The sequence below is a fragment of the Amblyomma mixtum genome, chromosome 3 (assembly GCF_055824585.1).
Source record: "Amblyomma mixtum isolate Tamu chromosome 3, ASM5582458v1, whole genome shotgun sequence".
NCBI lineage: Eukaryota > Metazoa > Arthropoda > Arachnida > Ixodida > Ixodidae > Amblyomma > Amblyomma mixtum.
Genome location: NC_143014.1, coordinates 77,031,753 through 77,043,170, shown reverse-complemented (window position 1 = coordinate 77,043,170; position 11,418 = coordinate 77,031,753). Strand labels below are relative to the sequence as shown.

Genomic DNA, 11,418 nt, shown 5'->3' with positions numbered 1-11,418 from the left:
TTTTCAGGGCGCTAAGACATGCACCTTTCCCCAGGCGATGCGCAGCTGCGTGTATATTTTGCGGCCGTGCACACCAGGCACGTTGCATCGATATCCGGCTCGCTATGCGCGAAGCTGGCACAAACGCGACTGCCGTATTTGCGAGCGCGCGCTCGGCTGTTATCTGGATAGATCGCGAAAAACGCCGCCGTGGCGTCGCTTACCGCGGGCGCCTGTGGTCTTTGAGTGGCGGTCGCCGCCTGTTGAGCCGCGTTTTTTCAGCGTGCGGGTTAGAACCAGCCCGGGCTAGCGACACCGGGCTGCGCCGTTTCTCGCACGGGGGGGCGTCCAGAAACCGCGCACGCGTGAGAGGACGCCGCTGTCGTCGCGCGTTCAAGGCTTCGCGAGCTCGGCTGCTGCGTGCTGCGCGCGACGCTCGTTGCGCTACAGGGGGGAAGAAGACGTCGTCGTCGTCCCTTTGGCAGCCCAACTGCGCGAGACGCAGCCGCTTCTAACAAGCGACGCACGGCCGTCGCCGCTGGCACGCTGTCAAAGCGCGCGGCGCCGCCGATAGTGCGCTAAGCGCCAGCGTGGCACGTTGTTTTGTGCGCGATGTTTTTCTCCGGGCCACTCTGGTGCCCTTATCGCCCGCTTTGTTGTTTTCATTCTTTCAGTTTCTCACCACGCTGCGCGCGCACCTCGCGGGCGCCTCGAGAGATTACGCTAGCTGCGCGGCGCGCGACGCTTTCCCGACGTCGAGTGCTCTCGCTGGTCGCCATGGTGACGCAAGGGCTCTATGCGTTCGCCCGCTGCACCGAACTTTCTCTCCGGAAACAAGAAAATTCGTCGCGCGTCTCCGTAATGGCCGTCCTATTGTGCGCCAGTGAATGCGACCTTGGCGGCACGTGAAGATGCGTCGAGTAGAGCGGCCGAGTCCGCACCTTTACCCCTCTTCCCCACCTCGATCACCGCAGAAGCGGCCGCATAGTAGCGCCGCGCTGCAATATGAAGCGGGAGCGGGACTTGGGCCAAGTTTGGGTGGCGCGCGCTGGCACGCGGCCTTGCTTGTCCGAGAGAGCCCCGATACTTGTATCGCACACTCCGCAGACGTGGCCTGTTTCACCTCGCTGCACAGCCAGTGTTTGCCGGAGGCAGGGAGAGACGAGGGACTCAGCATTGAGAGGGATAGAAAAAAAGTAAAACGAGGGAAAGGATAAAAATGGCCAGAAAGCGCCCAGTGGCACAGCCGTGAAAACAGTCGCTGGTTGCGTGAGGCCGCGGGCTGCTGGCGGCTTTGGAGCGGCGGCGGGTGGGCGACGTGCCAAAGGAGGAAATGGGAGCAGAGGCAGAGGTCCTGCTTTTCAGCGCGTAGGCAGAGCGAGCACGCGTTGGGGACGGCTTTGTGTTGTTTACGCGGCGTGAAAGAACGAATGTCGCGCTCGGCTGGTAGGAACCATTGGAACGCTGAAAGAGCCAACGACTCGACGCGCCCGCGGTGGCACGTGAGTCGCGCAGATTCTGGCGCTGAAGGGCAACGGAAAGCGTAGCTCCCTTTAATCATCCGCCACTCGATGGACGACAAAAGTGAATAGAAAACAAACATGAAAAGAATCCCAGAGGGACGCGAGCGAAGAATCGGTCGGTAAAAAAATCGTTCCCTGGTAATGTCGACGGTGTAAGTCTGAGATTGCAGTGCAAAAGACTTTCACGCAACGTGAACCGCGCTTGCACTCAGCACGACTGTTCCGTTGACTGTGCGTCTACATTCATGTGCTTCACGTGATTCTAAAATGCGCAGTGGTCGCATGATGAGAATCATGTCCTGTGTGTAGGGTACGCAAGTACCAAACTCGAATGCTCCGCGCCGTCAGTTGAGATTATTGGCGCCTGTTGGCTTTATTGGCGCCATTTCGGACTATCTTTGTTCGGGGTCTGACCGAGGCGTGGCATACTTTAGAAAGAAACCATAGACATGAGCGCTTGTCCTTGTCTTTTCTGTCGTCTCGGTCCTCTTCATTTGTGCGCTGTGGTGTCTTTTCAAGTACATGTATGAATTACCAACATGTCCAAACTTATTCTCGCCTGGCCATAGACGGATATGGTACATACGCCGTTGATAAAACTACGACAGCGGTCTTGCGTCATCTCGCCCAGCAGCTGCACACCTACACTTGCCACTCTAAAGACCGCCTATAGTGCGTATACCGGATCAGCGCCTTTGGTAGAGGCGCCAGCCTTTCGGTGAGATGGCGCCGCGGAGCATCCTTTCAAGCTTCTCTGCAGAGAGTGCGGCTGAGCGGTGTTTTTCTATTCACTCGCACAGTGCGGGCCTTCGGTCAGCGCGTGTTCGGCAGTGCTGCCAGCCAACACGATGGGACACTGTACACGCGTCCGCTACCCGCGCGGACCGACTCGCCCTCACCTGGGTTCCGCCACTGCCTACTCCGGTTATGCTGCGCGAACCAAGCACACTTGACAGGCACGGCACGCTTCCGAACGTTAACGGCCGTGTTGTGAATCGCGTAAAAAGCAAAGATAGCATGGGGTCAAGAACGCGAACGAACGAGCGGCGGCCGCGTCTCACTCCTGCTAGGCAGGAGAGTAGTTCTAGTCAGGCGCGGATAAGAACGCGCTAAAGTGGGTGCGCAGGCGGAAGGGGGGAGCGTGAATAGCGCAGGGGCGGCGTGGGCGCGGGAAGCTCGCCGCTTCTTCTTTTTCTCTCGTTTTTTGTAAAGTGCCACGCGCCTTACAGAGGAGCGAAACCTGAACGCGCTGTTTACGAGCGCAGTTGCGGAAACAGCGATGAAAAGTAAAAAAGGCGGTGCTTTCGCGCATATTAGGCCCCGCACTGCTGATAAGAACTTGCGGCGAGAGAAGAGGAGCTACGCGACTGGGCAGATTTACTGCTACGATCGGCTGGACGAAGCAATTTTCTCCCCCCAGAAAGTGCTTCGCTTGTCAGAAACTTTTTTCGGGCGAGCGTGCTGTTCGTGTTGTCGAGTCGGTTTCGCTGACAGCACGCGCCGCTCTCATCGCGTCCGATGCGGCTCGCTCTTCTCCCGATCGCCGCGTACGAATTTTGCACGAGCCATTCGCCCAAATGTGGCAGCGTTGCGGCGCCAAAGATGGGGCGCCCGTGTGAATTTCACGCACGTGCTGCCTGCCATTCGATGTACGAGTGTCGCCAATTTTGGTCCTTGAATTTTGTTAATTTCTTTGGATTTACGTTTTGTTTAATATCGATAATTGGCCGTGGAAAACCTCCCCTTGGTAACTGCATGATATCCTACCGAAACGATAGCCCAAGTTAAGCTCCTACGATGTTTTTCCCCACGAAGTGGCCATCGTGATGTGCACCATTCCCCCTCCCTTGCGCCCTTTCAAACTTTCCTATTCCTGGAAAAACGAGAGAAGCCATAAAGTTATCGCCTGATATTCAAATTACGTGCATACCGCAACGTTGGCCTAATCGTTTAAGCAACCGCCTCGCATGTGGGGGGGCGCGGGGTTCGATCCCCAGAGCCGCGATGTGCCCAGCGATGATACAAAGGGTACAAGCTTTCCCCTGTCTGGTGCTTATTAAAGATCAGGTAGCATGGTCGTGCCGGAGAGGGGTTGAGGAAGGTCGGAGACGAGGTTTAAGGGAAAGACAAGAAGAAGAACTTTATACAAGGGAATTTACATATATACAAACAGCAACTGGGAGAACGTCTCAGTAAGAGAGTCTCAAAACAAGGAGCAAAGCTACAAGACGATGAGCTCAGATGGTCAGGAGCTACTCGGCCGTCCAAGGCGCCGAGTTTTATATCCTTCCTTGTCCCTGGGCTCCCTAGATGGGGGCGGGCTTGTCGGGAAAGGAGGGTCCTGAAAGTTCACTGTGGCACCCACACACACACACACTCAATAGGGAACACGTCCCCGTCACGTGTTGGGAGAGAAGGATGCACTCTGCGTCGCGCAGATTCTGGAATGCTCTCGAACAGCATTCCTGCGCCTTTCATGTGGTCGCACGTGCTCGGGGTAGGGGAAACGGTCGTTGACCACTTCTCCCTGGAAGACGGTTGCTGCTGTCAACTTGATGTGCCCCTTGGAATGTCTAGTACTGTGGAACGCGGCAGCTAACTTCTTTCTGTACTGCAGAGCTGGCTGGCCAGATGCGGGGTGGATGACCGTCGCCGCTTCCGTGGCTAATTCAGGCGTTTACCCCGCATGCCTTTCTCGACTCATCGGCATTCCGCTGCTACCACGCCGATTTTTTTCTCACGAAGGAGGCGAAACGTAACAGACTGCCCCGCCGGGAGAAGGAGATCCCGATGGACAGGGGACTGCATCCGCTGTCTGGAGGGATGTCGCTCGAGGCTGCTTTTAACTGGAGTCGGTCATCTCTCGTTGCCTCTTGAGCCCAGCGCACCTCGAAGGCTTCCTTCGCACGTTCAGGTTCACAAAGGGCACTGCAACGTGACTTCAAAATGACCGGTTCCCTGCTAGCGTTAGAACTACGCCGAAAACCCAACCGGTCAGTCAGCAAGCACGACACAATCCACACTAAGCAATGCCAGCCTCTTTCCCTCTTATTCAGTCATTTAATCCTTTAATCCCTGGGAGTAGTCCAGCAGCACTCAGTGTCCACAAATCCGAACATTACACTGCAAAACCCGTCTCACTTTGAAACAAAAAAGCAAAAAAACGATATGTTCAAAAGCCTATATCAGGAAAAAAAACACCAGTAAGCAGCAACTTCGAGGCTGATTCTTGCGCTAGGGACTTCGACTCAAGCCATCGGCGTTACCGTTGAGACTCCCCTTTTTGTAACGCACCTCAAAAGAATATTGTTGCAATACGAGGCTCCAGCGCAGGAGGCGGCCATTTTTGGAAGAGGTTATCTGCAGCCATTGGAGAGGGCAATGATCCGTCTCTATGATAAACCTCGAGCCGGCAAGGTAGCACGACAATTTCTGAACGGCCCATACGAGACACGCGCATTCTTTCTCGGTGGCGCTGTACGCCTGCTCACGGCTGGTCAGCTTACGACTAGCATACAGGACAGGGTGCTCCTCTTCTCCATTTTCCTTCTGGCACAACACAACGCCCATGCCCCGCTCACTAGCATCGCACTGAACCACGAAACCTTTAGAGTAGTCGGGCGATCGTAGCACAGGCTGACTCGTTAGAGCGCTCTTTAGGGTGCTAAAGGCTGTTTCCATTTTTTTGTCCCAGGCGACTGTTTGTGGCTCTGTTTTCCTGAGAGCATCCGTCAAGGGACTCGCGATATCAGAATACCTGGGGATGTACCTCTGATAGTAGCCGGCGACACCCAAGAAAGACCGGATATCAGTCTTTGTGCGCGGCTGCGGGAAGTCTCGTATCGCGGCTACCTTTAGTTCCGAAGGGCGGCGACGGCCCTGGCCAATCACGTGACCGAGGTAAACAACCTCGGCCTGTGCCAACTGGCACTTAGGAGCCTTGACCGTCAAGCTCGCGTCGCGCAGGCGGGTTAAAACTGCCCGCAAGTGTGCCTTATGCTCAGGCCACGATGCGGAAAATATTGCTACATCGTCTAAATACGGCAAAGCGAACTCTTCCTGTCCCCGCAACACTTTGTCCATGAGGCTAGAAAAGCAGTACGGCGCATTCTTTAAACCAAAACTCAAAACTTTAGGACGGAATGTTCCCATTGGTGAAATGAACGCCGCATATCTACTAGCCTGCTCTGTAAGGGGAACCTGCCAGTAACCCCTGACTAGGTCTAGTGTGGAGATAAACTGAGCGTTACTAACTTTCTCGATGCGCTCCTCGATGTTCGGAATCGGATAAATTTGATCCTTAGTGATGGAATTAAGCTTGCGGTAATCGACGCAAGGACGAGGGTCCTTGCCCGGTACCTCCACTAAAATCAAAGGGGAGGTATAATCACTCTCACAAGCCTCAATAACATCCAGCTCAAGCATTTTCTTTACCTCAGCTTCCATAATATCGCGCTGGCGCGGCGGCACCCGGTACGCCTTGGACCGTACCGGCTCTGCCGAGTTAAGTTCTATGTCATGAGTAAGCACGGAAGTCCTACCTGGCCTATCAGAGAACTGACCTCGAAACTCCTGCAAGAGCTCGTGCAGCTCGGTTTTCCGCTCAGGCGACAGCGGTGCTTTCAATACCAAGTCACTAATTACTTGTTCAGTGCCTTCCCTGTTCGTCACTGAACACAATCCCGGAAGCTCGACCGGAAGCTCTTCGGGAGCGTTTACCATCATACACACCACTGCTTCCCGTTGTCTATATGGTTTGAGCAGATTACAGTGGTAAACCTGCTGTACTTTACGTTTTCCTGGTAGGTTCACTACGTAGTTAACGTCCGACAGTTTTTGCACAATCCGTGCCGGACCCTCCCACTGCACCTCGAGCCTGTTTTTCAGCGATGTCCGTAAAATCATTACGTCGTCCGTAAAATCATTACGACGGGCCCTTGCTGTCCGATCATAATAAACTTTGGCCCTCTGCTGGGCTTTTCTCAGTGCTTCACCTGACAACTCCTGTGCCCTTTTTAAACGTTCGAGTAGCCCCAGCACGTACTCCACCACGACTGGGTCGTCGCCCTGGCCTTCCCACGATTCTCGAAGCATGCGCAGCGGAGACCGCAGCGTGCGACCATACACAAGCTCAGCTGGCGAAAACCCCGTAGCCTCATGGGGCGCGGTTCTCAATGCAAACATCGCTGCAGGCAAGCATAGCTCCCAGTCTGTTTTCTTTTCAAAACACAACGCTCTCAATACCCGCTTCATGACGGAGTGGAGCTTCTCAACGGAGTTCGATTGTGGATGGTACACGGAGCTATGTAAAAGCTTTATTCCACACCTTTTTAGAAAGGCCGTGGTCAAAGCGCTTGTAAACACCGTGCCCTGGTCTGACTGGATTTCCGCAGGAAAACCAACCCGCGCGAATATGGACAGTAGTGCATTAACAATCTCAACCGAGCTGAGTTCTTTAAGCGGTACGGCCTCGGGGAACTTTGTTGCTGGGCAGATCACAGTCAAAATGTGTTTGTAGCCTGAGGTCGTTACCGGCAGTGGTCCTACTGTGTCAATAACGAGTCGTCTAAAGGGCTCCGTAATGATAGGCACCAACTTCAACGGCGCTCGCGCTTTGTCCCCAGGTTTGCCCACACGCTGACAGGTGTCACATGTCCTTACGAACAGTTCTGCGTCACGAAAACACCCCGGCCAATAATATTCTTGCAAAAGACGGTCCTTAGTCTTTTTAACTCCTAGGTGCCCGGACCACGAACCTCCATGAGACATGCGCAACAAATCCTGACGATAGCGCTGAGGCACGACGAGCTGATCGAACTCAACTCCCCTGCGGTCGAGATACTTGCGGTACAGGATCCCCCTTCTTTCTACAAAACGGATATTTTTCTGGGCGATCCCTTCTTTCACATTACAGCGGATATTCTCTAGGCTGCGGTCCTTTTTTTGCTCTGCAATCAGATCACAACTTCGGACTTCTAGTAACCTATTAAGTCCCTCTGACGTAGGCGCGATGAGCAGGTCTGCAGGTAGTTCCTCTAATTTTTCGGTGTCCGGCATTCTCTCTGGCACATCCGATGCCTTCAACGTTTCAGGCTCCTTTCTACACAGTGCAGATATGCTCTCAATCTCAGTGTGCTGTATCTCCGACCCTTTTCCACTGTTCGGCAGCGTCGCCTCCGCAACTACCGCCTTTGCAGCTAGCTCCAGAGCTCTCGATCTAGTTAAGGCCTGAACACTAGCCTCACCAAACAAAAGTCCCTTTTCGCGCAAGAGTTGATCGGACCTGTTTGAGAATAGGTACGGGTACTGAGGGGGGAGCATAGATGACACCGCGGCCTCTGTCTCAAGTGCGCCGAAAGGTCCTTCAATACGCACTTTTGCTACGGGCAAACACACGCTGTGTGCTTCTACGGCTTGTTTGATCCACGCGCACTCGCCCGTGAACATATCGGGTTCTACGTACGAGGGGTGAACCACATCCATCGTCGCCGCAGAATCCCGAAGAACTCGGCACTCTTTCCCGTTCACAACGAGGTCTCGTATGTACGGCTCGAGAAGCTTCATGTTCTCGTCGCCACTGCATACTGACAAAAGCACGAGCTTTGTTTTCGCTTCGGGACACTGCGCCGAAAAGTGTCCCGGCTTCTGGCAAGTATAACACGCGCGCGGCTGCCTTGCCTCGAACCTCTTTCTGCGTTCGGCTTCCGCCGTCTCTTTGCGCTCGGACGGACCGTTTTCACTCTGGTCCGCACCACGTTTGCCCTCCTTTATTCTAATGGGCGTGAACTTCGGCCTCTCGAACTTCGAGCCGAATTCACTCTTTTGACCGTCCTTAGCTCCGCGAGCCCGACGAGTCACAAACTCCTCTGCTAGCTCGGCGGCTCTCGCCACCGTACTGACGTCTGGCCTGTCCAAGACCCAGTACCGAACGTTCTCCGGTAACCGTCTATAAAACTGTTCCAGCCCGAAACACTGCAGAACCTTCTCGTGATTACCAAAGGCCCTCTCCTCTTTGAGCCATTCCTGCATGTTTGACATAAGTTTGTAGGCGAAATCCGGATACGACTCATTTTTGTCTTTCTCAGTTTCGCGAAAGTTCCGACGGAACGCTTCCGCTGACAGCCTGTACTTTTTTAGCAGACTCGACTTCACATGATCAAAATCCTCTGCCTCCTCTTTCTTCAGGCGAGCGATTACGTCGGCCGCCTCAGCGGGCAACAAAGTGAGCAAGCGCCGTGACCATGTTTCTCGAGAAAACCCCTGCTGCTCGCACGTTCGCTCGAAGTGAACAAGGAACAAACCAATGTCCTCTCCAGTCTTAAACGACCGCATCAAGTCAGTCATTTTGTACAATACCCGCTCTCCTGCACCGTGTGCCTGACCTCCACTACGAGCGCGTTCCATCTCTATTTCGAGACGCTTCATTTCCAAAGCGTGTTGACGCTCCCGTTCCTCTTTCTCTTGTTTTTGTTTACGTTCAAGTTCCTCCTGTTCTCTTTGTTCTTGACGTTCCTTTTCCCTCTTAAATTCCTCCTCCTTTTTCTTTGCCATTTCACTCTCAAGTTCGACCTCCTTTTTCTTTGCCATTTCCCTTTCCTCAATGGTCTCAAGGCATTCCGCGAGCTCGTCATCTTCAGCCTCCAACGCAAGAATAGCCTTCAGCAGCTCTGGTTTTCTGAGTTTGTCTGAGACATCCAGACCCAACTCTCTTGCAAGTTCCAGTAACTTCGGTTTGCGTAACGATTTCAGATCCATGGCCGCTCCGAGTGCTGCTTTCTCTACTGCCCCTATTGTCTTGCCGCACTAACCCGGCAGCAACGACAATCCCAATTACCAGCTCTGTTTCTGACACTTAACAAAAGCCTGGCAAAACTTAGTAGAGGAAAGTCCCGCACTCACCAAACCTCGCAGCCAAGAACCCAGCGCAGTCGTTCCGCTGCAGGCAACCAGTCATCACACAGGGCTGTTGCACTGCTCCCGACTCGCCGAACTGCTGCTCAGCAAACCGTTGATCACGTCTCTCCGCTGGCGTCCGTTGACTCGATTCCACCGCTGGCAACCAGTTATTAAAGATCAGGTAGCATGGTCGTGCCGGAGAGGGGTTGAGGAAGGTCGGAGACGAGGTTTAAGGGAAAGACAAGAAGAAGAACTTTATACAAGGGAATTTACATATATACAAACAGCAACTGGGAGAACGTCTCAGTAAGAGAGTCTCAAAACAAGGAGCAAAGCTACAAGACGATGAGCTCAGATGGTCAGGAGCTACTCGGCCGTCCAAGGCGCCGAGTTTTATATCCTTCCTTGTCCCTGGGCTCCCTAGATGGGGGCGGGCTTGTCGGGAAAGGAGGGTCCTGAAAGTTCACTGTGGCACCCACACACACACACACTCAATAGGGAACACGTCCCCGTCACGTGTTGGGAGAGAAGGATGCACTCTGCGTCGCGCAGATTCTGGAATGCTCTCGAACAGCATTCCTGCGCCTTTCATGTGGTCGCACGTGCTCGGGGTAGGGGAAACGGTCGTTGACCACTTCTCCCTGGAAGACGGTTGCTGCTGTCAACTTGATGTGCCCCTTGGAATGTCTAGTACTGTGGAACGCGGCAGCTAACTTCTTTCTGTACTGCAGAGCTGGCTGGCCAGATGCGGGGTGGATGACCGTCGCCGCTTCCGTGGCTAATTCAGGCGTTTACCCCGCATGCCTTTCTCGACTCATCGGCATTCCGCTGCTACCACGCCGATTTTTTTCTCACGAAGGAGGCGAAACGTAACATGCTCGGCTTCTTTAGGGTGAAATGGTTGGGAAATGGGTCTTTGACCCCCCCTTGAGTAAAAAGAAAAAAACTTATTCCATGGCGCTCTTTGGCCACAGTTGCCCATGAGCCATACAAATTCATCATCGAATTAAACACAGTGATTAAAGAACGCATGAAAAGAAACCGTTGTCCTGCTAAATAGTTATTTCCCGACATCTGTCCATTCCTTTTTCTTTTTTCAAGTGTTGGTGGGGGAAAACTTTTATTTAGCAACCCTTAGCAGGAAGTTTGTGAGGGCGGGGATGGGGCAAAGAGGGGTTGCAGGAGACAGGTGGGCACTGGCGGTCGCGCTAGGTAACCAGGAGCCCGTGAGCCCTGGCGACCTCTGTTTCCCAGGTCACCATCCGGAGCTGAACCTCCGGCTGAGAGCTGTGCAGCACGGCTTCCCGCCTCTCCTGGTCGTCGAGTCTCAGAAAAGGGGGAGTTGGACTATTAGGGCAGGCCCTAAGTATGTGATAGACATCTTCTGCCTTAGGGTGTTGACATAATTTGCAGGCCGGATGATAGTCCCCTGGGTGCATGAGAGAATACAGGAAGGGATTCGGAAAAGTGTCTGTCTGAATCCGTCGCCAAATGACTTGCTCGACCTTACTGAGGGATTTATGAGGAGGGTAGTAAACAAGTCGGAGCGTAATTTCATGGTATGTCTTTATGTGTTCTCTGGCACTGCGGAACGAGGAGAGGCCTTCCTCGGGCGTGATGGTGTGCGGCCGAATTCCCCGCATGTCCGCAGTGCGCAGGAACCCAGGTGAATGTAATAAGCCGATTAGGTGCTACAGCACTGTTCGGGGCACGATGTGCTGGTATGTGAACCCGTTGTTTAAAAAAAAAATTCGTATGGCTGATTTATAATCCGAGAATATGTATTGTACACTTGTCTGAGTAATGGCCAGAGCTATAGCTGCTTCTTGAGCCTCGACCGGATGGTGAACTCGATTGAGAGTTAAAGCTGAGCAGGGAATACGATCTGGGTTCAGTACTGTGATGGCATAAGCTGAGATCGTACAATATTCCGCAACTTCGGCGTATGCGTCTGTTGGATATGTAGAGTGCTTATGTAGGGCCGCTGCTTGAGCTGTTCGACGATCTCTGTCATGCTCAG

General features: G+C 53.5%; 1 protein-coding gene across 1 annotated transcript; it reads right to left on the bottom strand.

The window, feature by feature from the left end:
• Positions 1 to 4,736: 4,736 nt before the first annotated feature.
• Positions 4,737 to 10,094, bottom strand: LOC149350672 (uncharacterized). Its single transcript, XM_089575556.1, has 3 exons — positions 9,072 to 10,094; positions 7,504 to 8,990; positions 4,737 to 5,589 (listed from the first exon to the last, which is right to left on the bottom strand). The coding sequence occupies exons 1-3, from the start codon at positions 9,255 to 9,257 to the stop codon at positions 4,737 to 4,739; spliced, it is 2,526 nt and encodes an 841-aa protein (XP_089431682.1). The 5' UTR covers positions 9,258 to 10,094.
• Positions 10,095 to 11,418: the final 1,324 nt, after the last annotated feature.

Bases quoted from the DNA above. Each gene is read 5' to 3' on its own strand.
- LOC149350672 (XM_089575556.1), bottom strand. From the start codon at position 9,257: ATGGATCTGAAATCGTTACGCAAACCGAAGTTACTGGAACTTGCAAGA. The intron at 8,991-9,071 runs GTCGAACTTGAG...CAAAGAGAACAG, and splicing joins AAATGGCAAAGAAAAAGGAG to GAGGAACTTGAACGTAAACA. The intron at 5,590-7,503 runs GTCAGAGGGACT...CTGCTTTTCTAG, and splicing joins GACCTGCTCATCGCGCCTAC to CCTCATGGACAAAGTGTTGC.